At 48.6% G+C, this 26,630-nt stretch overlaps 2 protein-coding genes across 7 annotated transcripts in view; one reads left to right on the forward strand and one right to left on the reverse strand.

Annotated features, from left to right (window-relative positions):
- NCOA1 (nuclear receptor coactivator 1) overlaps positions 1-19,651 on the forward strand; it is a 307,488-nt gene extending 287,837 nt beyond the window's left edge. For 3 of the 6 annotated variants that reach the window (XM_081903665.1, XM_081903666.1, XM_081903667.1), the window contains 8 exons: positions 986-1,154; positions 3,107-3,430; positions 4,709-4,810; positions 8,249-8,654; positions 10,951-11,125; positions 11,320-11,503; positions 14,313-14,399; positions 18,120-19,651. In XM_081903665.1, the coding sequence (XP_081759791.1) occupies positions 986-1,154; positions 3,107-3,430; positions 4,709-4,810; positions 8,249-8,654; positions 10,951-11,125; positions 11,320-11,503; positions 14,313-14,399; positions 18,120-18,287 (1,615 nt within the window). In that variant the 3' untranslated portion in view covers positions 18,288-19,651. Of the gene's footprint in view, positions 1-985; positions 1,155-3,106; positions 3,431-4,708; positions 4,811-8,248; positions 8,655-10,950; positions 11,126-11,319; positions 11,504-14,312; positions 14,400-15,592; positions 15,675-17,940; positions 18,003-18,119 lie in introns of all 6 variants that reach the window. The other 3 variants (XR_014166236.1, XM_081903669.1, XM_081903668.1) reach the window with 3 other exon arrangements.
- Positions 19,652-23,260: 3,609 nt separating this feature from the next.
- Positions 23,261-26,586, reverse strand: PTRHD1 (peptidyl-tRNA hydrolase domain containing 1). The gene is made up of 2 exons (XM_081904548.1): positions 26,362-26,586; positions 23,261-23,648 (listed from the first exon to the last, which is right to left on the reverse strand). The coding sequence occupies exons 1-2, from the start codon at positions 26,554-26,556 to the stop codon at positions 23,478-23,480; spliced, it is 366 nt and encodes a 121-aa protein (XP_081760674.1). The 5' UTR covers positions 26,557-26,586; the 3' UTR covers positions 23,261-23,477.
- Between the last annotated feature and the right edge of the window lie 44 nt (positions 26,587-26,630).

The raw sequence follows: 26,630 nt of genomic DNA on the forward strand, positions 1-26,630 counted from the left end.
AGAATGTAAACTGCAAGGGGCGCAATGACCAGGGGCTGGCAACATGGACTCAGGAAGCAGTCAGTACTGTGTAGTGCAGCAGTTCTCAACCTGTGGGTCCCCAGATGTTGTTGGACTACAACTCCCATCACCCCTAGCTAGCAAGGCCAGAGCTCGGGGATGATGGGAGTTGTAGTCCAACAACATCTGGGGACCCACAGGTTGAGAACCGCTGGTGTAGTGGTTAGAGTACTAGTCGAGTCTCTGGGGGACCAGAGTTCAAGTCTGTCCAATTACTGGGTTCAGATTACCTGTCCAAACTGTTTTAGTGTGCAGAGTAAGGCAACATTAAGGGGTTGAATCTTGGTTAGAGAGCAAACTTTTCCTTGTTGCAATCGCGCACACAAGCACACACACACAGAGATGCTTGTAGGTAAGGAAAATAGCAAAGTCATTCATTGTAGGAAACATAAGGTGGATAGGAAAGTTCCCAGTTCTAGTCTAACGAACCAGCCTATACTGGAGCAAGGTCATCCTCGTTGGCTCCTCTCAGAGGACAAAATAGCCAAGGTGACTTCAAAGAAGGATGGGGCAGATTCATGGAGGAGGAGATGCTTCTGCTTAAGTGGTGCTGGGGGCGAGCCCACTGTCTTCATGCCTCGCTTGTGAGCTGCCAGAGACATTTGGCTGGCTTCTAACAGATATCAACTGCAGAGCCAGGCAGGTGGATCCTCCAGCCCAACCTTAGTTGTATTGCATTCATCGGAATACTACACAAACATTGGTGGATAGGGTTCATTGGTCTTTGCGGGGATGGGAGGGGGTGAAAGTTGCCCCCAGATTTTTGGAAACCGCAAACTAACTTTATACATAAGAGCGCACGGATGGTTTTCCCCTTGTAACCATCTGCATTAGCAGATGGGCCCATATCAAAGTAAACTGGTTTTTCTTATAGACAACCGAGTGCCTTTCGATTGCGTCACCTTCCTCGTTTGCACCCCTACAGCCATTGCATCACTTCTCAGCTCGATGAGCTCCTGTGCCCTCCCACCACCCCGGAGGGGCGAAACGACGAGAAGGCTCTTCTCGAGCAGCTGGTGTCCTTCCTGAGCGGCAAAGACGAGAACGAGCTGGCAGAGCTGGACCGAGCGCTTGGCATCGACAAACTGGTCCAGGTAGCAAGCTGCCTCTTAGGTGTCTGAGCCCCGGGGCCTGCTCCTGTTTGCTCCTTCAGAAGGCGCTCCAGCATCCAGAGTTCCTGCCCAGGGGGTGGGGGTGGAGCGCTTGCTTGAAAAGTAGCAAAGAACAGGAGTCGCCCATGAGCCCCTAACCCTGTAAAAGCTGGAGTCAAAAGCCTCTCCTAATGCACCATAGCCTCTCTGTTACAGAGGCGTTCCTAAAGGTATCCACTCTTCCCTTCTTTCTCCCAATGATTTAGGGCATATCCACACTTAACTGTTGCCCCACTCTTTCCAAGCAGAGGTCCACGCTAAAAAGCTCTGTGCGTTGTTGTTGTTGGTGGTGGTTGTTGTTGTGTGTTTTCTTTGCCCTGAGCTTTCCCAGTGCACACTTGCTCTTTAGTGCTCAATCGGAGCAAATGACAATTTGGGTTTTCCACAGATGACTATTTGCTCTGATTGAGCTTTAAAGAGCGAGTTTGCACTGGGAAAGCTCTGGAACAAAAAAAGAAAAGCGGGGGGGGGGGGGAGGCACTATGGCACAGAGCTTTAAAGTGAAGGACATCTAAGTATGTATAAGCCCTTAAACTCTGAGGTGCTGCTTCCACAAGTAAGATTCTACAAAGATGGAAACTCTACAGGTGTTATTTGATGATTTCATCTAGTGCATCAGCTTCTGGTTGGTTTTATTACAACCTACCCATTCAGCATCACAGCTTGAGGCTGTGCCCACCAATAAAGGCTGGGAACTCTGGGCACCACAGTTCAAGAAGGACACTGACAAACTGGAATGTGTCCAGAGGAGGGCAACCAAAATGGTCAAAGGCCTGGAAACGATGCCTTATGAGGAACGGCTAAGGGAGCTGGGCACGTTTAGCCTGGAGAAGAGGAGGTTAAGGGGTGATATGATAGCCATGTTCAAATATATCAAAGGATGTCACATAGAGGAGGGAGAAAGGTTGTTTTCTGCTGCTCCAGAGAAGCGGACACGGAGCAATGGTTCCAAACTACAAGAAAGAAGATTCAACCTAAACATTAGGAAGAACTTCCTGACAGTAAGAGCTGTTCGACAGTGGAATTTGCTGCCAAGGAATGTGGTGGAGTCTCCTTCTTTGGAGGTCTTTAAGCAGAGGCTTGACAACCATATGTCAGGAGTGCTCTGATGGGGTTTCCTGCTTGGCAGGGGGTTGGACTCGATGGCCCTTGTGGTCTCTTCCAACTCTATGATTCTACGACTCTACGTAGTCCTGATGCAAAACTGCCTTAAAAGAGGAGTGGAAAACAATGAATGTTGAGGACTTCCAGGCGCAGCAGAAGATCTCTCCCTGTCCCCATCAGAACACACCTTTCAGGGTTTCAGAACTTTTGCTAGATGCAGAACGCATTCCCAAGAAAGTGTGGCATGAAAAGAGCCTAAGTAGGAGGGGAGGGTGAGAGGGGAGGGTCTCGCCTCAACAATAAAAGGAGCATGTGTGAAAAGGGCACAGAACTGTGTCCCCCCCCCCCCACAGCCACCACCCCTGCAGTTTATCTTTCCATATTCAGATGCTCCCGCCATTTTTCTCCCTTTGTGGTTCAGATGTCAGAAGTCAGCCAAAATCAAAACCTCTCCTGCCAGTGGAAACCTGTCACTGGATTATTTCTTCTAGTCGTAAGCAATTGAAAGCCACATTGTACACTACTATTAAAACTAATAAAAAATACACCTAGGTGTTTTGTGTATGCACCTAAAAGTGCTCTGGGTGAAAAGTTCTGTGGACACTTCTGCCCTGCAGAGTTGAGAAGGGATGCCGCTCCCTGGCCAAAGTTTCCACTTTGCCGGTGACTCGCCCGGGTTTGCAGCTGGGCAACACAGAAGCAGCCCTTAAAGTCGCATGAAGTGCTGCATATGTTTGGAACCATGTCGGAACTCACGGTGGCCTCACGCTTTTGTTTCATTCTCTGAGCAGGGAGGCGGCCTGGAAGCGCTGACGGAGAGGTTCCAGCCCCAGCAAGCCACGCCACCGCCGCCGCCTCTCATGATGGACCAGAAGCCGGGCATGTACCCACAAGCTTACCCCTCCGCTTCCCCCACCACCAACCTCCCCGGCCCTTTCCCCGGCATGGTCCGGCAGAAGCAGTCCTTTGGGTCGATGCCGGTCCAGGTGCCGCCGCCCCGTGGGGCCTACCCCACCAACATGGGCATGCAGCCGCGGCAGGCGCTCAGCAGGCCTCCGACAGCACCCAACCAGCTGCGACTGCAGCTGCAGCAGCGGCTTCAGGGGCAGCAGCAGGTGAGCTCCCACCCAGTGCGGCCGGTCCCTTTGCTTGCCAGAGCCCCGTGGCCTTCGGGGCAGGCTGAAGCCGTGCCCTACTTGGCTGGTAGGCCTCCGTGTCGCTGAAGGGCACCGATGATCGCAGCACGGTTGCATCTCGCACGTGGGTTCTGGGTTCGGTTCCAAGGGTTCCAGGCGTACACAAAAGTCACATGGAAGCAAACTCCTTGGAACCTCCCTGTGGCTAGAAGGGAAAAGGGGGAGATTATGCCCCAGTGAGAGTCTCCACCTCCATCGTTCAGCACAGACATTGAGGCCCAGCTCCAAGGGCTTCTAGTGGTTCCCTCCCTGTGAGAAGCGAGGTTACAGGGAACCAGGCAGAGGGCCTTCTCGGTGGTGGCACCCGCCCTGTGGAACACCCTCCCAGCAGATGTCAAAGAGATAAACAACTATCTGACTTTTAGAAGACATCTGAAGGCAGCCCTGTTTAGGGAAATGCTCAATGTTTTGTCGCTTTTCATTATTATTATAATTAATATTCTGTTGGGAGCCGCCCAGAGTTGCTGGGGAAACCCAGCCAGATGGGTGGCATATAAATAATAAATTATTATTATTTCCTCCAGAAGCCTAGGGGTACTTGCGCGAGGTCCCTCCAGAGCACCCCACAACCAGCATGCTCACGCGCATGCCTTCCCCCTGCCCCAAGAAAGCCAGGAAGTTTAAAAGCTCTTTCCCCACCAGGAAACCCCCAAGGGGACACAGCACAGAAAGAGATTTCAAGTTCTCCACATTGCTTGCATTTATTGTTTGTTATTGTTGTTGTCGTCAAACTCACACAATTTCAGCCAGCCTGCCTTCAGTTGCGTAGGGTTGAAACCGTGCTATTTAAATGCGCACAATGTTCAATTGTGCTGTATTTTAAGGACCTCGGGGCCATTTTGGGGAAGTGGATGCTCTGTCCAGCTGCCAAAGGCTCCCTGCAAGATTTGGTCCAGGCACGGCTACATTTCTCCCTCCCTTATCTTGCACAGCTGCTTTCGTCACTGGGCTTTCTCTTAACATGCAAGCAGCCCTCCTGGTGGCCCTTCCTGGGTCCAGAACACCAGAGCAATAGATGTGGAGGGAAAGGGAGCGTTTTATGTGTGCAAGGTTTCCCCCTCCCCCCCCCCCCGAGGTTTTCTTTCTCCAAACCTCTCCTGGAGGCTCTTTTGCAGCAAGTGTTGTTAGCCAAAGGGCAGCTGTGCCCAAACAGCAGCCTGTCACGCCCTGAGCTCTCCCTTCTTGCCTTCTCTGTAGCTGATACACCAAAATCGGCAGGCTATCCTGAACCAGTTTGCGGTGAACTCTGCAGGCGGCATCGGCATGAGGACAGGAATGCAACAGCAGATGGCGCCACAGGTAAGCGATGCCTTTGTGGTCACAAGGGGCCAGCACACCTGAGGTCCTGTATTTGTAGAGCTTGGCACCAACCAGTGGCGGGGCTGGAACTACACACACACACACACACACACACACACACTGTTTAATCTGGAAAAGGGTGGGCTTTGCTTTCTGCCTTGTTTATTCTAGTAATTTATTTCATAAAAATTAAAACATTTGAAAAGTTAAAAGAAGATTAAAAGCAGATTACAACTCACATCGTCCTTCTAGACATCTGGGTAAGCTTGCCTGAACAGAAATGTTTTTATCCGGCACCAAAAGTGGAGGCAACTGACTGATATCAAGAGGCAGGGAGTTCCAAAGTGTAGGTTCTGCCACTCTCGAAGATTGAGTTCCTAGAAATGGGGGACAGGTGTTATGTGGCGCTTGCAACAGGACCAGTTTGCCTGTTCAAAGCGATCAAGTGGGCACAATTAGGGTAAGGTGGTCTCATAGGTAAACTGGCCCCAAGTTGTTAATATACTGATAGTAGCACATGGAACTTTGGCCCAGTAGTCAAATCAGCAACCAGGTTTCTCTAAGGTTTTGTGACTTCTGCACAAGAACGATCACCAATGGCTTATGCTAGTGATCACGTCTTCACCCAGTGACCACCCCTCTTGAATCAGTACGCTTGATGGAGGGATACCCCAATAGATCATTTTAAAAACAGCTTGGCTTCCAATTGGTTCAGAGTGGTCAACTCTGGATATATCGACTAAGTGTAGCACCAGCAGTGGAAACAGCACATGTGTTGCCAGGAACTCTTAGGAAAGGAATCGGACATCAGACAGGAAGCATCAGTGAATTCCGTAAATACCTGCTCCCATGTTTGGGGTTCTGGTTGCTCCCAAGAGAGGAAGGTGCTAGGAGAGGTGATAAGAACATAGAAACAGCCTGCTGGATCAGGCCAAAGGAAACAAGGGAGCAGAACGAGGACATTCCCCCCCCCCTTCGGTTTCCAGCAACCAGCATTCAGAAGCACTTCTGCCCCCCATGAATTTCTCCAGTCCTCTTTTAAACCACCCCAAGGGCTCTTCCGACGTTCTTAGGCAGTTCTTGCTTGCAAAATGTGGAGAGTCTCATTGAGCTGGGCAAGAGGGAACAGAAAGGAGTTGGGTTGAGTTTCCAAGTGGCCTGGTGGGGGGAGGGATAAGCTTGTGGGCTATAAGGCATAGGGTTGTAAAGGAACGAGTATACATAGTCATAGAGACAAGCGGCAGCTGTTCTTCGAGGCGAGCAAGCCGCTGGTAGGAGCAGGAGAGGCAGCCGGTGTATCTCCACACTTTTTTCCCCAAGCCAGCAGCTGCACCAAGCACAACAACAGAGAGCAGGAATATTTGCTCACGGCCAGTAAAGCGAGATGAGCGCCGCAACCCCAGAGTCGTCCGCGACTGGACCTAATAGTCAGGGGTCCCTTTACCTTTACCTTAGCCAACATACAACATAAATACAAGATTCCAAAGAATCTCCTGGACTTCCCTCCTGCCCTTTGTGGGTCCTATTGGTAGTCATTTCCTCCTGCATCTTTTATAATAATCCAAATCTTTTACATCTCTATTATGTCCAAAATTCACCATTAAACTACAAGTGTTATTCCAGTCCTGCTAATAGTTTTAACTGTTTACAGGGTTTTTAAGATAAATTATTAAAATTTTCCCCATTCCTTATTAAAGTTTTGGTCTTCCTGATTTCTCTGGTCATTTTTGCCATTTCAACATAGTCCATCAACTTGATCTGCCATTCTTCTCTGGTAGGGACTTTATATTCTTTCCATCTCTGGGCTAGTAGCATCCACATGGCCGTGGCTGTGTACATAAATAGTCTTTTCTGCTCTCTTGGGATTTCGGCACCTAAAATTCCTAAGGCTTCAGGTTTTTTAGGAAATGTTACTTTAAACATTTTTTTCAGTTCATTATATATCATCACCCATAATTCTTTTCCTGCCTTACATGTCCACGACATACGATAAAAGGTTCCTTCTTTTTCCTTACATTTCCAACATATATTTGACCCAGTTTTATACATTTGTGTTAATTTACTGAGAGTTAAATACCAACGGTACATCATTTTCATACGGTTTTCTTTCAGCGTGTAACATGCTGTGAATTTTAAATCCCAGTTCCGTAACTTCTCCCATGCTGTAAGTTGCATGTTATACCCGAAATCTCTCGCCCCAGTGTATTATTACTGATTTAACCTGTTCATCTTCTGCATAGCATTCTAGAATTAGTTTGTACAGTGGTACCTCTGGATGCAAACGGGATCCATTCCGGAGCCCCGTTCGCATCCAGAAGCGAATGTAACCCGCGTCTGCATGTGCGCGGGTCGCGATTCGGCACTTCCGCGCATGTATGTGACATCATTTTGAGTGTCTGCGCATGCGCGAGCAGCGAAACCCGGAAGTAACGCGGTGGTACATGACCCCAGTCAAGCTTGCAAAAATATACCATTTGTCTGATAATAAATGTTGGAAATGTAAAGAAACTGAAGGAACGTTCTTTCACCTCTGGTGGACCTGCCCTAGAGTTAAGGCTTTCTGGGAAATGATATATAATGAGTTGAAAAAGGTATTTAAGTATACCTTTCTTAAGAAACCAGAGGCCTTTCTTTTGGGCATTGTCGGCCAGAGGCCGTTAAAGAAGGACCGAACATTTTTTATGTATGCAACAACAGCAGCAAGGATACTTGTCGCCAAGTACTGGAAAACCCAAGATTTGCCCACGCTGGAAGAATGGCAGATGCAACTGATAGACTACATGGAGTTAGCAGAAATGACTGGCAGAATCCGAGACCTGGGAGAAGAGGCTGTGGAGGAGGACTGGAAGAAATTTAAGGACTATTTACACAAATATTGTAAATTGTATGAATGTTAAGAGAGATGTAAGATTATTAACAACAGGGCACCAACAAGCTAGTTAAAAGGAAGATGAAGATAAATGTAAATATGAGAAAAGATAAATTTTGGATAAATATTATGTTAAAATTAAGTTTTTAAGGTTTGGGTTAAATTATCCAAAATTAGGGATACAATATTGGAAAATTATAAGATAAGAATTGAAATAAGGTGATAAATTGCTGGGTAAAGTTTGAAAATTTGGAACGCAGGAACAAGAGATGTGAGGAAGTCCAAAGAAGTGAAGAAAGCATGATTATTGTTAAAGTATATGTTATTTTGTTTGTTTTTTCTTTATTGTATTAAGAAAATCTTGAATAAATATTTATAAAAATAAAAAAAAAGAAACCCGGAAGTAACGCACTGTACATTGGAGCGGGGGTAATTTTGTTTGTTCTCTAACAACTCTTTTTTTCAAATCTGGAGGTTTCATTTAAAAAGCACCTCTGTTCGCTTGCCTCTCTCTGTGCCACCTTCCTCGTCCCCTAACCTTTTTATCTCTTCCTCCTTGTCCTCCTCAGCCGCCCCTGAACGCCCAGATGCTGGCCCAGCGCCAGAGGGAACTCTACAGCCAGCAGCACCGCCAGAGGCAGCTGATGCAGCAACGAGCCATGCTGATGAGGCAGCAGCAGAGCTTCGCGGGCAACCTCCCCCCCTCGGCCGGGGTCCCCGTGCCGCTGGGGGCCGGGCGCCTCCCCCAGGCTCCCCCCCAGCAGTTCCCCTTCCCCCCCAACTACGGTACGAGCCCAGGAAACCCCCCGACCTCCACCAGCCCTTTCTCCCAGCTGGCGTCCAACCCCGAGGCGGCGCTGGCCGGTCGCAACAGCATGGTGAACCGGGGGATTATGGCAGGAGTCGGAGGAGGGCAGTTCGGCCCTGGCATGAACCCTCAGATGCAGCAGAACATCTTCCAGTATTCGGGAACAGGTGCGTCCCGGGCTGGGCCTGCTGAAGGGGGGTGGGATTCTGCTCCATTGTGCCTTAGAGAGAGAGAGAGGGGTGAGGCAAGGGCTTTGCCAAAGCTAATGGTAGTCTGGCTACTTAACACTTTTTCCTCTCCAACTTCTGGGCAGAAAATGAGGGTTTGCATCTCTCCTTATGGACTGTTCCGCCTCCGGCTGGAGGCAGACAATTTAGAAGGCTGGGAAGGTTTAAGAGGGCCTTGTGTGGTCCTCCCTGCTTTGTCTAGTCAGATACGATATGATACAATAATCTTTATTGTCATTGTCTCATACAGAACAACAAAATTGAAAAATCTACATAAGACATTCAAAAACCAACAAGCCTGCTATCCCAGCTATCCCAACCTGGTTAGCCCCCTAAAAACTTTGATACCCCATTTTTAAATACGATATACTCCCATAGAGACTACCTTACACTGCGTTTAAAACCAAAATCGCATTTGGATAGAAACTGTTTCTCAGGCGGCTAGTCCTAGTCTTTATAACCCTGGACCTTCTTCCACACTTTTGCAAGGTTTTCTGTGCTTCAAAAATCCCGCAACGCCTGTTTGGTGTGAGATGAGAGTAAGCCGAAAGGAATGGGCCAGCAGCCCTTTATTTCTTTGCAGTCTTTGTAGCACACTCTTCGTGGAGTGTCTTCAAACCCAGAGCAGAAAACGAAGTAATAAAAAGAAACAGAGGGAAGACAATGCAGAAATATTACAAAAATTGCATGAACGGGGCCGATAAGCAACCAAGCAATTATAACATAAGGTGAACAAGCAGAATCGCAACAACCTAAATTTGTATTTCCAGTTTAATGAAATATGAGCCTCAAGGTCCCTAGGGCTGCTAGGTAGTGTGTGAAAATGGATTTGCCTTTCAACTAGTCACATCTACCCCAGACATTTGAAGCACCAAAGAATCATGGGAAGTGTAGTTTCTTGAGGGAGCTACGAATGGTAGCCCTGTGAGGGGTAAACTACGGTTCCCATGATTCTTTGGGGGAAGTCGTGTGATTCTAAGGCGTGGTGTGGATGTGGCAGAAACAAGCATGCTCTTCAGCTGCTTGTAAGCAGTTAGCCTTTTACTTCCCGCTTTCTAGGCTCCCCTGCCTTCAAGATAAGGCCTGACACAAACTCATCCATGACATCTACTGATGGCCAAGGCCTGTCAGGCCACCTGTCAAGTACAGGTGAAACTCAAAAAATTAGAATATCATGGAAAAGTTCATTTATTTCAGTAATTCTATTTGCAGTCCTTGTTTTGCTGATTTCATTTAATATTTTAATTTTCTGAGATTGTTAATTTGGGGTTTTCATCAGCTGTATGCCATGATCATCACAATTATAACAAATAAAGGCTTGACATATCTCGCTTTGCATGTCATGAGTCTATCTCATATATTAGTTTCACCTTTTAAGTTGAGTACTGAAATAAATGAACTTTTCCACGATATTCTAATTTTTCGAGTTTCACCTGTAAGGCAGGAAATTGGGGGTCGCTGGAACTACCCTGTGTCTGAATCCCAACTCAGATTTTGCAGGATTCCCAGTCTTTCTCCCTGGAGATAAAGTCTTGCAACTGCTTGGCAGCTTAGACGGCATCTTATTTGCTTACTTATAGTCTTCATAGCTTGCTTTTCATTCAGTGTTTTCAATCCAAGAGCAGGGAACAAAGTACCGTATTTTTCGCTCTATAAGACGCACCAGACCATTAGACGCACCTAGTTTTTAGAGGAGGAAAAACAAGAAAAAAAAAATTCTGAATCCCAGAAGCAGCAATCCCTCTTGCTGTTCTGGCTTCTGGGATAGCTGCACAGCCTGCATTCGCTCCGTAAGATGCACACACATCTCCCCTTACTTTTTAGGAGGGGAAAAGTGTGACTTATAGAGCGAAAAATATGGTAGTAAAAATAAACAGGGGGTGGGGTGCAGAAATAGTATACAAAAATTACCAAGAGTCATATAAACAGGACCCATAAGCAACCCAGCAATTCTGTCATAAGGTAAATGAGCAAAATGGCAACAACATAAATTAATATTTCCAACTGAACAAAATGCAGGCCTCGAGGTCAGCAGGCGCCAGGTAGGAACGTGGAGGTGGATTTCCCGGCCTCTCACATCTCTCCCTTCCTTAACAGCTGGCAAAGACAGCAGGGTATGGGGAGGAAGGTCTGTGGCACCAGTCCTTAAGTAGGGATCTCTAAACAGATGGTGTTCTGGGTCCTTCGGGGTTCATGTAGGTTCATGCTGAGGATTGTCGTTCTCTTCTTTCCCCAGGAATGAACCAGCAAGGGGAGGCGGCATTTGCCCCGTCGCTCAGCCCCAGCAGCCCCTTGATGTCGCCGCAGATCCCTCCTTCTCAGAGCCCCATGCTCCAGTCGGCTCCGCCAACGCCTGGGTACCAGTCGCCCGATATGAAGACCTGGCAGCAAGGACCCCTGGGGAGTAACAAGTAAGCCAGGCCCGAAGGTGCAGAGCGTACGCCTCCATAGGCTTAACTCCCACGCTTTAAAAGTTCTGGGACCCAGGAAAGATTTGGGGGGGGCAAGGGGCACACAGAAAATTGGCACCCCTGAAAATCTGGCAAGTTGCTCTGTGCATAACAACCTCTCTCTCTTTCTCTCTCTCTCCTTCTTTGGTCTGCAGCGTCTTTGGCCAAGCTGGGCAGACCCAGCCTCCGCCAGCCCAGCAGGGAATGTACAACAACATGAGCATCACTGTCTCCATGGCCGGCGGGAACGCCAACGTCCAGAATATGAACCCAATGGGTGGGCAGATGCCCATGAGCCAGCTGCAGGTGCAAGGCATGAACCAGCTGTGCTCCGAGCAGGTCAGTGGAAGCAGCTGACTCTCCATACGCAGAGAGAGAGAGGGCAGGCCAAGGTCCATGTGGGGGTGGTTTATTGGGTTGTTTTGATTCTGTATTTTGCGGTTTTATACTTCGATTTTATTCTGTGAACCACCCTGAGACCTCTGGGTATAAGGTGGTATACAGTGGTACCTTGAGTTACAGACGCTTCAGGTTACAGACTCTGCTAACCCAGAAATAGTACCTCAGGTTAAGAACTTTGCTTCAGGATAAGAACAGAAATCGTGCTCCGGCAACGCGGAGTCAGCAGGAGGCCCCGTTAGCTAAAGTGGTGCTTCAGGTTAAGAATAGTTTCAGGTTAAGAACGGACCTCCGGAACGAATTAAGTTCTTAACCCGAGGTAGCACTGTATAGAGTAGAGGACCCCTGACAGTTAGGTCTAGTCGTGGCCAACTCTGGGGTTGCGGCGCTCATCTCGCTTTACTGGCCGAGGGTGGATGTTTGTCCACAGACAGCTTTTCTGGGTCATGTGGTCAGCATGACTAAGCCGATTCTGGTGAACCAGAGCAGCGCACGGAAATGCCGTTTACCTTCCCACCAGAGTGGTACCTAGTTATCTACTTGCACTTTGACATGCTTTTGAACTGCTAAGTTGGCAGGGACCAAGCAATAGGAGCTCACCCTGTTGCGGGGATTCGAACCACCGACCTAACGATCGGCAAGCTCTAGGCTCAGTGGTTTAGACCACAGCGCCACCCGCTGTCCCTTAGGGCGGTATATACATTCAGTTAAATTCATAATGGTGGTGGCAAGATCAGCGAGACAAAAAGCCACTGAAAACAGCGACCGTAACCAGACAGTGGCTTGGTGGTAGAACCTGGATCCCTGTCAGTGGGGTGGAGGGCAAGAAAACAACGGGCGAGGAAGGGGTGCTAAGCACTTCTGCCATTGGCCACTTCTCCTTCCCACCAGCAGAGGGCAGCAGCAGCCGGAGGACGTGCTGGACAGTCCTCTCTGCCCAATTGCTTCCCGTCTCCAAATACGATAGCCTGGTGAAATGAGAGCCTTGAGGGGCCGTCACACAGAAGATGGAGCAAGCTTGTTCTCTGCTGCTGCAGAAGGGAGGACCCAGACTCTCTGTCCTTGGAGGTTTCTAAACAGGCTGGAATGCCATCTGCCAGGGATTCGTCAGCTGTGATTCCTGCACGCAGAGGGTTGGACTAGATGATCGTTGGGGGATCCCTTCCAACTTTACAATTCTGCAATCCTATTATTTAATATTATTATTATTAAATAATAATATTGCTAATTCAGTTTAGTGGTCGCTTGCTACATAAAGAGTCTCTAAGCAGCTTTTAAGAGCGTAAAACGGGGCACTTAGTCGGTTTTAAAAGTCTGCTCTTTCCTGCCCACTCTGCTGTTTTTAAGTGTCCCACCGGCCCCAGGACTCCTGCCCAGCTATTCCATTGAGCTCCAAGGCATGTTGAAATTCACTGGAAAGTTAGGAGACACTTTTGTCTTCTAACTTAAGCTACTTTGATACACAGCTGGTAGAGGGAAAACCACATTTTACGCAATGGGAATCACCCGTGAAGTTTCAAAGTAGATGTTATTTTTAACAAGCTTGAAGTGTGAATCTCCATTGGCCAAGATGCTCGCGCACATGGCGAGGGTCTCTCTTCCCCATTCAGCGCATGAACAGAGATTAGCAGTAACATGACTAGCAAGAGGGTGCTTGAAAGGCCTCTCTGAAAAACACTATAGAAATTGACATCTCTGAGCGATACTACACTTTTTGCGGGAACCAAGAGCCTGAAAACTCTTGGTTAGTACAAAGAACTGCACCTCTCAGCAGTGACAGCTTCTGAGACCCTAGAAGCTGATTGTTGCTGGCTCACTCTGCTAAAGCAGGCAGAGAAGGAAGATAGAGTGGGTGTCCCCCCCCCTCAAGTTCTTTCCCTTTTCCCTGCCCTGGAAGAAATTCTCCTCCTCCTCCTTATTTTCCCTGTTTGCAGCTACAGTCCCCATCTCCTCACCCTGTGTGGAATTAACACCATATGCACATATGCAAGAACTTGATGTCACTTAAATAAATGAGCTGGTTTTAAAGTTGACAGAAAGAAAGAACAGAAAAATGAAAGGAAGGAGAGAGAAAGAGAGGAAGGAAGGAAGGAAGGAAGGAAGGAAGGAAGGAAGGAAGGAAGGAAGGAAGGAAGGAAGGAAGGAAGGAAGGAAGGTCTGACCACGCAGCTCTCTTTTGGGTAGAACACACAGAAATAAAATTAACATCCACACCTATGGAAAGTCCATTGCAATTCTGCTTGTAACTTACAGCGGAAGAGCAGTAGCTATGTAGCACAGGGAGCCATCTGTCCGGAAGCCCCCAAAGATGGTTTTTAAAGGGGATTAGACAAATCCGTCTGTGTTCAGGGGCAATCGGGAAGGGAGTGCTGTTGCTTCAGGGCTTTCTGGAGGCGTCTGGTTGGACCCCAAGGAAAAGGGGACCCTGGACTGGATGGAGCTGGGCCAACCGTGTGGTGGCTTGTGCTTCTCCCCATTCAGTTGAGGTTGGAGTGACTAAGAGCCACTTTAAGTCGGGTCCTAGGTATGCCCGACGGATTCTCATTTTGTATGTGTGTGAAGATCAGTGGCTAGCTGCAGTTAGTGAGTTTGGGCTGCGTCAACCATTTCCATTGTGCTTGGTTGTTTGTTGGTCTCCCTTTTCCGGTGATGAGAGACCAATTTGCCGGAGAGACACTGGGATGAAACGCTGCTTCCAAACCATTTCTGAATTCCCGGTTTATTTTTATTTCCCCCCCTCCTCTCCCAGGTAAACGACCAGGCTCTCAGACCCGCAGGTCTCTACTGCAACCAGCTCTCTTCTGACCTTTTGAAAACAGAAGCAGATGGAGCACAGGTCAGTAAAACTCTCCTAAGCCCAGAACTGCCTCGGGGAAGTCTGCAACGGCAGCCTCGGTTGCCTTGGACTTCCTCTGAAAACATGGAGAGCAGTCCAGAACAACAGCAGGGCTTTGGCTTACAAGCAAATTGGGTCCTTGGGGTCAGAAACACACACTTGCCCTGCTTGAAATTTGACCAAAGGCAGCCACCTTCCTTTCGCTTTGGCAGGTCTGCATGAGGTTTTTTTGCCAGTGAATCCTGCACATTCAGGCCCACACAGATCCTCGCAGCAACAGAGATGGCACATGAAAACCCACATGGCAGGGCCCCATCAGTGTGTATAGAACTCATGATGGTAGAGCATGAGACTCTTAACCTCAGGGTTGGGGGTTTGAGTCCTGTGCTGAGCAAAAGATTCCTGAATTTCAGGAATCTGGACTTAGATGACCCTCGCGGTCCTTTCCGATTCTATGATTCCTTCAGCACTTGCCCCGGGAGAACAGAAATTCTTTCTTGAGTTAGTAGGTTCAGGATCAAGCTGCCCAGTGATGGTTAAGCAGGAGAGGGAAAGCCATATTTAACATGGAGGCGGGGGCAGGCTGGTGGGTGTTTTTTTGGGGGGTAAGCACTTTTGTGTCCAGTAAATTTTGCACCCTGGCCAGCAGTTCCATGTAGATGTTAAAGCAGTAAGGAGGACAAAATAGAGCCTTGGGGAAACTCTGTAGTGTCACTGCCAACTCTCAGGTCGGAACAGAACCAGTTAAGGGCAGTGGCCCCAGCGCCTCACCTCAGAGAACTGGTTCAGAAGGATGATTTTAAAAGCTGCTGAGAAAAGTCAGACAGACCCTTCTTCTCCTTCTAAGGTAGATCATCCATGAGAGCAATCAGGGTGATTTCAGCCCCCAATCCAGGCCAGAAACCAGATTGAATTGGATCTAGGAAATCTAGGTGGGCTGCTTATCACATGCGGGGCTGAAAGGTGCATATGAAATTAAGATGCAATTAATCAGCTGGGTCTCCTCCTCTTGGTATATTAAATGGTACGGCCTCTTTGAAAGTGGCCCTGCTGGGGCTGATGGGAGTTTGAATCTAATAACACACAGAGGGCCGCAAGTTCTCCATCCCCCCCCCCCCCGCTTTGGGCAAGCTGACACAATACTAAAAATGTTTTCCTTCGTTTATTTGCTTCGCCCAATTGACATTTCTCAGGAGTGCTTTTTTCACATTGAAGAGGCTTTTCAGAGTTCTACTGTGGCTTAAAAACCATACAAATGAATGGTAAAGCTATCAGGTAAGAGCTTCGCCATCCTGCTAGCTTCAAACAAGGGTTTACTGAGCTTGCTTACCCACTGGAAACCGTGGTTAGTCGGTCTGTCTCCTAGGAGCCAGTTTGGATCCTATTTAGGGGTTCTGCAGTCACAGGGTGATAGCGTCTCCAATTCAGCCAACATGAAATAGCAGTAGATCTGACTTCCTTGGAGATTCACCCAAGTGCCCTCTGTTTCCTGCAGCCCGCAGACAGACAATCTACTTGCAATCAGTTCAGAAACACGGAGGGTGTTTACTGGAATTTTAAGGGCAGCAATGGCTCTTGATCACGGGTGGCTAACCTTTGAGAGGGGAAAAGGCTGAATTTGACTCATGGTCAACCCTTAATAGAGACGCACACATCAAAACGGCCAGTGGGTGTGGACAAAATATAAAAGTGAATAGTCAAAAAGACACATTTTGAAGTCTGGGGCATCAGAAAAACTTTTTGGCACCATAGCAGGGAACCTTCAGGACTGGTCAGTAAAAAATAACCCCTTTTGCATGGGCGTAGCCAGGATTTTTGTTAGGGGGGGCTGGTTTTTGTTGGGGGGGGCAGAACCTCAGATTTGTATTGGTTTAGGGGGGCAGGTGCCCCCCCGGCTATGCCCATGCCCTTTTCTTAAAAGTTGACACATTTATGGATCAGGGGCTACTTTTGGGATCACAGTATCTCAATGAGGAACCTATGGGAACAGTCAGTTACTATTTTTAAACCATTTTAAAATTATTTTATTTAAAAATGAGGGCCTTGAGAGGTTTCAAAACCTCTTCGAGCATCATTGCAGGAGAGCCATATGAGCAGTAAAAAAAAAAATGTATTAGACTGAAGGTGTGATGTTGGTGAGGCACAATAAAACTCTTGCTTAGCCCACCCTTCCCCTTCCAACCTGTGTGTCCCCCGATGTTGTTGGACTACAACTCCCATCATCCCTGAGCTCTGGCCTTGCTTAGCGAGGGGTGATGGGAGTTGTAGTCCAACAACATCGGGGGACCCACAGGTTGAGAAAGGCAGCTCTATATCAAAGAGGAATTCAAGGTTACAGAAACGACTCCTTGGCCCGCAAAACTGCTCTATATCCCGTAAATTGAGGGAAGTGTAGCATTTTGAGTCTGCTCATTACCCTGTTCCATACGCTCTTCTCTCAAGTTTATTTTTACCCAGAGATTTGGCACTCCAGAGCCAGATGAAAACACACACTTTGACTTTGAACCAAACTCCCGACTGTGGCTTTTCACCTTTTCTTGCAGCAAGGGCAGTTTTTTCGCCCACTGGGGCCCTCAAACAAGGAACGTGTTGACTCGGGAGCAGAGGGGCGACTTAAATAGAACGGGGCAATATTTCAGTGTGTCTGGAGGCAGTTTTGTGTCCCTAGGCATTTGTGGGAGGGGGAATGGAAGGTGATGGATGGGGCACAGGAATGAAGATCTGGCGTGGGGTGGGGACCTCGGAGTGGACACTGACCAGAGGGACAGATGAAACGTGGGCATCGGGGATAGACTGTTTAGAGGCACCTGTCCACATACTACGTCATTCTGGGACAACGTGGATCGCCCTGTTATGAGAGACGCTTTCAGCATGTGGGTTATCTGATTCTGTAGACGTTACTAGAGCTGACTGCAGATTCTGGGAAAAGCCAAGGCGGCAGGAGAGGAAAATTCATAGGGCAAAGGGGCCTTGGGGGAAATATTCTGAGACTTGGTGTTCAGCCCCTCTTGCTTCCAGGTGCCATTCGTGACAGAGACCTGCCTTCTGCCCCGGAGCCACGGGAGAGAACCGTCAACTTCAAGGAAAGGCTCGCAGCGGGAGGTGGTGCCCTATTATTCTTGACCGCTGGGAGAGAGTCCAGATCAAAACATAAAGCCAGTCTTCTCCCCAAGCCGGCGCCCTCCAGATCCGTTTTGGGCTACGACTCCTTTGATTGTGCCCAATAGGGCTGATTATTATTTTTTAAACTTTGATCCCAGGGCAGTTCGCAACATTGGAATCGCAATACAGAAAACGCAGAATGCAAACATGGATGATGGGAGATGCAGCCCAAAGCATCTGGGTGGGGACAGCCAGTTGGGAAAGGCAGAGAAAATTGACCTGCTGGGCTGCCCAGGGCCTGGTGGTGTGGATTCCTTCCTGTTGCAGCCCTGCTCAGCCAGTGGTGTTTGGAAACTCGGGGTTGCCCCGGCTTAGCCTTTGATGCGAGAACTTCTTCTGAGCTCCGATCCAAATGAGTGCAGCGGTTTTCTTTTTGTAGGGCAAGAAGACAGAAGAGTTCTTCTTCTCTGTGGTGACTACAGGCTAGAGGAATTCTCTCTAGTGAGTTTCCACTTCACCGTAGTACCTGCCTCCGTCCACCGGGAAGCTCTCCCCCCTCTCACCTCCCCGCCGGCACCCTCATGGCTAATGGCCCCCTCTCTTTCTCTCTCTCGGCAGGTGCAGCAGGTGCAGGTGTTTGCTGATGTGCAGTGTACGGTCAACCTGGTGGGCGGAGACCCCTACCTGAACCAGCCGGGTCCTGTGGGGGCCCAGAAAGCCTCTGCCGGCCCCCAGACCCCCCAAGCCCAGCAGAAAAGCCTCCTGCAGCAGCTACTGACTGAATAACCTGCTTTTCAAAGGAATGTGAAATTTAAATAATAAGACATAGAGATATATATATATATAAATATAAATATATATATATTATATTTTTCTGAGATTTTTGATATCTCAAAAACTTGCAGCCATTCTCGTAGTGTTTGGAGCAAAAAAAAAAAAGTTCCCCCTCCCCTTTCTTTTTTTTTAAAAAAAAGGTAATGATGGATGTCGCAAAGTGACAAAACAGTTGAGCCAAAATGACAGATGATCCTTATTTTTGTAATCAGTTGCTGGCTTCTTCTTATCCCTGATGGAGGTTACTTGGTTTTAAGGGGGGGGGGGAGCGTGTTATGAGAGTGAGGGGGGGCGTCTTGCTGGGGGGGTAGGAAGGGGAGTCGAGTTCTCAGTTTCAGCTGGATCTGTCACTGATTTGCGTCTTCAGCGAAGCAGGAATTGGGTGAATAATCGCACTCGTCTCGTCTCTGGGATGTTTTTAGCTGTTCTTAAAAAACGCACACGCCCTTGACTGACCGCCTCCCCCTCCCCTCCCAACCCGTTTGTGCAATCAGCTTTTTCTAGCAATCGTGAGTTTGTCGGTTTTAAAGAAATAATCATGATGATGATAGAGTATTTTGACCCATTTTTTTCCATGTTTTATGCTGGTATATAGACGGCCTCCTTAGCGAAAAAAAGGCCTCTGTGTATATGAAAAAAGGGGTGGGGAGCTCGTACAAAAAGCTAATATAATAATTTTTGAAAAGACAGACACACAAGTACAGTTTGGGGAATAATTGCAATATTTTTTAGGGGTCGGGAGGGCTGGGGAGCAGTGGCTCGGGGAGCAAAACGCCGAGGGTCAACGCTGTGCCATCGTTCCTTTCATTTCGACAGGGTTTGTGATGCGGTAACCCTTTGGAGATGAAATGGGAGGGGTTCACAGCAGGAGACTGCAGCAAAGTTGCGTCCTTGGGCTACTATTGTAGATAAAATTCTTATTAAAAATTAAGCAGTCCTCTCTCTCTCTCTCTCTCTGCTTTGATTGTGTTTAACAGCCAAGGTAGCTTAAAACTATTTAAAATAATATTGATGATGATGATTATAATAATAAAAAAGGCAATTCTCTGTGGAACGGGAGACAAGCTTGTTCTTTGCCCCCTCTGAGGCCTTTGCAGTGTAAATAGCTCAAACCTCTTGTATAAATTGGTTTCCTTCTCTTTTTAGTTTTGGGGTGGGGTTGCTCTTAAATAGCATTGCTTTTGGACATGGGGGCGGGGGAGTTATTTCTTTCTTTCCTCTTTCTCTTTCTGAAATTTTGTTGATGTGTGAAAACAAAACTGTGTAGCTTTTTGTTAATTGAATTTGCAAGAGTTTAAAAAAACAAAGAGACAAAGTCGGTGGCTTATGTTGCATTATTGCGTAAAAAGGACAAGGTGTGGGGGGGGAGCTCTGGGTGCGTATGTGCTTTTTTGTGGGCTGTGGGGAAGTGGCTTCACGGGGAGAAGGGCTAGGAAGGAAAGGGAGCCCATGCACGGTCATCTTTTAAATATTTTTATTCAGATTTTTCAGATAAACAAAAAGCACGTAGTAGCAAACAAGACGCATTTACAAACTTAGTTCCAGTCCTGCTTGCAGATGCACAGAAAGAAAAACCCAAATAGCAACAGCAATTATGGAAGGCCAAGAAAGATAATATCTAGAATTCAAGCTATAGGACACACAAAAAGGTATACCAGTCCATAATGGATGATGGAGATCTGGAGGAAGGACTGCTACCTGCGATTGCAAAACAAATGGAAACCAAATAACTGAGGGCAAGGCTTTTGATTTAACCCCTCTCAGTTGTTTGTTAACACTTTAGGACGCTTTCTGTGACTGCCAGCCGCCATATGTGGTTCCACCATCATCACCAATCCCAGCTTAGTTTATAGATCCTTATAGAACACATTTTGAGCGGTTTCTGGAAAGAGCGATAGCAGCGCTAGACCTGGGGGTGGAGGAAAAAAATTGTTGCATAGCAGTCCTCTTGACCATGCTGCAGTTATTAAAGGGTACACTTCAGGGCACCTCTGAGCCTACCCTCAGGTGCCGAGATCTGCTATACAGAGCAACACTCCTTCCTTGCTCTTTCACACATGTACTGGAGTTTTTATGAAGCCGGGGCAAGGCCATGATACAGCACCAGGCCCCAGAGCCTCTACAACATGCTCTACTCCCTCCTGTTGCAGCCAGGGGCCTGGTAAGGTTTGATCCTTCCTTGCTTTGCCATTCACACAACATGGCTCAATCCTGCAGAAACCCTCACAAGCACCGGCGTGAAGCACTCGGAAGAGAACTGAAACCCCACCATGTTGCCGAACGTAACGTCCAAGTTATTACTTACATTATTACCTGGATCTGTAATTGATTCTAGGGAGCAGCTTGGTCCAAGTAGCTGCTCAGTTTCAAAGCGTGGCAGCTCCTATCCCCCAGACCACAACAAGGAATGTGTGGGGCTTCAGCACTCGTCCGGCACATCAGGAACCCCCACCTTCCCCAGAAATAAAAGGGGAGCGGAAACAAACTATTCCAGCTGCCACAGCTCTGGTGCCTTTCCAAGGCTATAAACACACTTAAGTAGTTAAACTTAAGAATCCCAAATAACAAATCTAGGTATTGCATGGCCAGGAATTTCCACAGCCAGACTGAAGCAGGTGGTTAATTATATGCCCAAGACACTTCAGAAATACGCAGCCACAGTGACTGAGTGCTGCATTTTGAGGACAATGGGTTCTTGCACACAGCTGTGGAACACGGAGCACAGCCTTGGAGGCCTGCTGTGAAGAAACAGTGTTATTCACTTGCTGTGTCTTGAAATACTTCCACGGCCCTCCAGATTTTGGACTACTGGGACTCAGGTGGGCAGAATGCTGTTGCGCCCGTGTCCAGCTTGCAGACTTCACACAAGTTAGCTAGTACTGTGGTCAATGGGTGTTACAATCCAAAAGAGTCGGGAGAGAAGCAAGTTGGCAAAGGCTTCTTTTAACCAGTTTGCAATCCCTAAGAATACTGCTAAGTTTACTTGGCACCTTTGGTGAGTGATTCTGTCAGAAACTCTTAAAGATTCCAGTAAGGCCTTTGAGATTCCTACATACTTGTGAAAAGCAGACAACCACCCCAACCCATTTTCCTTTTTTTTTTAATAATATTTTATTAGGTTTTATAAGAAAATGAAAAAAAACATACACAAAAATATAAAATTACAAAATACAAAAAAGAATTACAGACATTTAACTTATAAAAAAAGAAAGAAAAAAGACAGAAAAGCAAAAAAAAACCTCTTTTTAAATTCTCATCTTTGATTCACTTATTTTCCTGACTTCCTCACATCTCCCTTTTTTGTATCCCTTTTGAAAATTAATTCAGCAAATTCATATCCAATTAACTTATCTATTATCAATCCAATCTTATTTTTAACCTAGTTGCTAGAACCCCTTCAATCACCCCAACCCATTTTCCAAGCCTTTACCCCCCAAAAAATGGCCTCCTTCATTGTTCGATAGCCCACTTCTGAGCTTAGCACAACAATCAGTGTCAATGAGCAAGCTTTGTTTTCATAAAAGTATAGCATCAGTCCAAGAGACAAGTATAACCTCAAGTTTTGCCTTACAGCAATCTACTTGGCTGTCCCCTCCCATGTGTGCAATCTTGGCGACAATGCTAATAAAGGAAAAGGAAATTCCTAGGCAACAAGACATAAAACAGAGTGGGGGGCATGTGGCCTTGCAACTGTGGTAGGCCTCCAACTTTCCTCTGCCCCAGCCAGAGTGGCTGCAGGTCAGGGGCGCCGACTTATAAAAAATATTGGGGGGCCCCATACCGGGGTCCTGCCCCGGGAAGTTTTCTAAATTTTAGATGAAAATTAGTGAGTTTTAAAGTTTTTTAAAAGTATTTTAGAGTCATATGATCAACATTAGGAGCAAGCTGAGACCCCACGTGGAAGTCGATCTGCAGCTGCTGCAAAAGGAACTGGCGTCTGCTCCCTTTGCTGCTAGGTGCGCTGGCCCACCCTCTCCCGCGGCGATTGGGGATTCTTGCTCGGGCCCGGGGCAGAAAGAGGCACGTCGCCCCCTGTGGGGCGGGAGGTGCTGCCGTCGTCTGCGCGCTTCTCCTGGGAGAGACTCGGCGAGGCTGGCTTCCCAGCCTTGCGCAGAGAGCCATGGAGGTGCGGCGCGGGGTAGGGACAGCTCGGATTCGGGCTGGCCACGCGGCAGATGCGGGCGGGGGGGGGTCTGCTTCCGAGTCAGGCGTCCCCTCCTCCCACTGAGACTCTTAGCAGAAACCCCCTCCTCCTGCTGCTGCTGCTGCTGCCGTACCAGCCTGTCTGGGCGTCTCCTGCGCAGGCATCGTCCGGCGGCCGCCCATCCGCACCGCGGCGCGCCCAGTCAGCGGGTCGGGGCGGAGCCGGCGGCGGGCGAGCGAGCGGGAGGAGGCGCGCTCGGGCCGGATCAGCTCGTCTGCTGCTCGCCTCTCGTTCGCGATGGCCACCGACGAGCTGGCCGACAAGCTGAGCCGCCGCTTATTTTCTTAAATTATTGGGGGGGCAGAGCCCCCCCAAACGAATTCTTGAGGGGGCTCGGGCCCCCTCAGGCCCCATGGAGTCGGCGCCTATGCTGCAGGTCAAGGATGATGATGCGAGTTGACCCTCAAGATGTTGGCATGTAAGCTCCCCCACTGCTTCAGATGTTGGAATTCCTAGCCAGCCCAGACCACTGGCTACGCTGCCAGCAACACCACCTGTGAGGCCACAGATTCCCCCCCCCCCAAGCCCTATATTGTTTCTCTCTAACGTGAATACTGCTGTCAGCTTTCAAACCCCCAAGAATATTTTAGCAGGCACAGATCAATGTCACCCAGAATCCTGCCTCTGGTTTTTTCATCTTTAAATTGATCAAGGTGTGCATCAAGAGTTTCTTCTTAAAATAAGAGAGGCGTTTTATGCTAAAATAAAAGAACCCCAGCTCTTTATCAGTCTCAACAAACCCTTCTTTAATCATCTGCAGAGACGCACATCAGTTGAAACCACAATTGCCAGCAACATGCAATGAAAAGATGGTTCCTGATTCCGTTATTGCACTTCACCATGGTACTGCAAATTGTCCACAAACTCTCGGCCACAAGCGCCTACCTGAGAACTGGATTTTCTTGGCCAGTCCTGAATAGGGCCATAAATACATAAGATCATTTCAGCAGTTTGAATTTCTTCAGGTACTGGTGTACGTGCTCCTTAGGGTATGGGCGAAGGGCAATGCAAGTGGCAATATTCTCTGGCTGTTCAATCCACACTTTGTGATCGATGTTGTTTTGCTGCAGTGCCTCTGCTAATGCAGTCAATGCACACTCATCTGGGGCCTAAGGAAAGAAAAGTGGGCAGGGGAAGGAAATCAGATTCTTACTACAACACCCAACATTAAAACAATGCCGAACTGCTGTAGCTTCCACAGTGTTACAGCAGAAGGTCTAGTTCACCTCTGCTTTTTAATACCAGAAGAACTAGGAATCCCAGAAGAAATTTACTTACTATAAAATATAAAATAAACGGCATCAGCTGAGAGCTCTACTAATGCAGAGACTAGGAGCCTGTGGCTTTCCACCAGATGCTGCTGGACTGCAGTTCCTATCAGGTATGGCCTATGGGCAGGAACGATGGAAGTTGGAGTCCAGCAATATCTGGAGGCCTGCAGGTTCCCCCTCCTCAGCTTTAGCACAAGGGCAGAGACACAGGAAGCTCTTGGTCCAACTAGCTCAGTATTGTCCACAGACTGGTAGTGACTTGCCAGGATTTCAGACATGGAGTCTCTCCCAGACCTACCTGGAGATTGAAGCTGGACCTTCCACATGGAAAACAGATACGCTGTCACTGAGCTGCAGCCCTTCACCAACACAAGAAGCTGCCTTATACTGTTGGGCTATCTAGCTCAGTATTGTCCAAACAGACTGGCAGCAGCTTTCGAAAGACTTCAGACAAGGAGTCTTTCCTCATCCCTATGTGGAGATGCCTGAGATTGAGCCTCTGCCACTCACCTGCAGCCCTTCTCTGGCACTGTTACTTCCTGCATGCCCCCTGCAACAGACAAGCTGCTGTTGGAAAGAGAGTTGCCCCAAAGCACTCTGCTAGAGCTCCCCTCTAATCCTCCACTTTGCCACACAGTGTTCGAAACTCCCATGGTTCTCAACGCATTTTGCAACAGGGAATTTCATTAGCGCGAGCTCTGGGTGCAGTACTGGGCCTAACATTTCAGATTAAAACTGCAGAGTGAAAGGAAAGAAGAACCGTTTTCTGCCTCCCCACTTCCAGCTACTCTCTGAAGACTGGAGAAGAGGCCCTTTTAAGAATATATAGGTGGTGGGCAGAGGAAGGACTAGACCATGTGAAAAATGAACACAACATTTTAGCTGCAGTTCATTTTCAGCTTTGATTTCTTGTTATAAAAAAGCGCACCTGGACATTCCGTTGTTGCGCCCACAACCTAGGTTTAAGATCCCATTTAACTCCTAGCTTTCATATCTCTGTTTCTAATACTGTTGCCACAGGAGTGACTCTTGATTACAGGGGACTAAAGGGATGAGAGACAGGTTACCCACCCCCACGCCATGTTATTGGGGAGAGGAAGACTAACTGGCCGTTCTGGGTCTTTCCCTCACAGGCCAATGCTGAGCTGGAAGACTGGTGGGCTAGCTGTCCTGCACAAAGCGACACAATCCCCACCCATTTACCGAAGAACCAAGGAAGGGTTGTCATATCAAGCCAGGCCACCGGCATGTCCAATTTGGTATTCCCGACACTAGCCAGTAGACGCGGGTGGCGCTGTGGGTTAAACCATAGAGCCTAGGACTTGCTGATCAGAAGGTCGGCGGTTCGAATCCCCGCGACGGGGTGAGCTCCCGTTGCTCAGTCCCTGCTCCTGCCAACCTAGCAGTTCGAAAGCACGTCAAAGTGCAAGTAGATAAATAGGTACTGCTCCAGCGGGAAGGTAAACGGCGTTTCCGTGTGCTGCTCTGGTTCGCCAGAAGCGACGTAGTCATGCTGGCCACATGACCCGGAAGCTGTACGCCGGCTCCCTCGGCCAATAACGCGAGATGAGCGCCGCAACCCCAGAGTCGGTCACGACTGGACCTAATGGTCAGGGGTCCCTTGACCTTTAGCTTTACCCTAGCCAGCAGCAGAGTCTCTCCCAGCCCTACCTGGAGTTGCCAGTGGGGCCTGAACCTGGGGCCTTCTGCATGCAAAGGCAGCTGCTCTCCCCCTCTGGGGCTACAGCCCTCCAGATGCGGCTGGCTGTAACTCCTCAGCCATCTCTGACCACTGGAAAGTACTACCCGGGGGGGGGGTTGTCCTTCTGATAAGCCAAGCGGCCAAGGTTCGAATTCCCACCCAGTCACGGAGCTCACCAGGTGACCTCCTCTTAGCCTGGCCTACCTCGCAGGGTTGTTGTGGGAATGAACTGGGATGGGGAACCACAGGCACCACCTTGTGCTCCTTGGGAGGAAAAGGTGGTATGTAAATACATAAAAAGCATCTTAAATACATAAACAGCATCCTAGACAGGATCTTAAAAAGCAGAGACATCGCCTTGATGACAAAAGTCCGTGTAGTTCAAGCCATGGTTTTCCCAGTAGTGATGTATGGAAGTGAGAGCTGGACCATAAAGAAGGCTGATCACTGAAGAATGGATGCTTTTGAATTATGGTGCTGGAGGAGACTCTTGAGAGTCCCATGGACTGCAAGAAGATCAAACCTCCGCATTCTGAAGGAAATCAGCCCTGAGTGCTCACTGGAAGGACAGATCGTGAAGCTGAGGCTCCAAGACTTTGGCCACCTCATGAGAAGAGAAGACTCCCTGGAAAAGACCCTGATGTTGGGAAAGATGGAGGGTGCAAGGAGAAGGGAACGGCAGAGGACGAGATGGTTGGACGGTGTTCTCGAAGCTACCAGCATGAGTTTGACCAAACTGCGGGAGGCAGTGGAAGACAGGAGTGCCTGGCGTGCTCTGGTCCAGGGGGTCACGAAGAGTCAGACACGACTAAACGACCAAATACATAAACAAAGCCCCTCCCCCCTCACCTCGAGCACGACGGTCCTCATGCTGCCGCCCTGGGCCAGGTAGGCCGCCGTGTCCGGGTGCTGGTAGTGCGCGTGCACCACGGCCAGGGCCGCGTGGCAGGCCTGCGCCACCGAGGCGCCCAAGGGCCACGAGAGGGGCTCCCGCCGAAGGTCCCCCCTCAGCACCACGTACTGAACCAGCGCCCGCGCCGCCATCTTGCCCCGGGTAGGCGGGGCGCGCGGCTCCCGGAAGTCCGGGCTCCGCCAATAAGACGGCGGCGAAAGGAATT

The sequence above is a fragment of the Podarcis melisellensis genome (assembly GCF_964234715.1).
Source record: "Podarcis melisellensis genome assembly, chromosome: 3".
Taxonomy (NCBI): Eukaryota; Metazoa; Chordata; class Lepidosauria; order Squamata; family Lacertidae; genus Podarcis; species Podarcis melisellensis.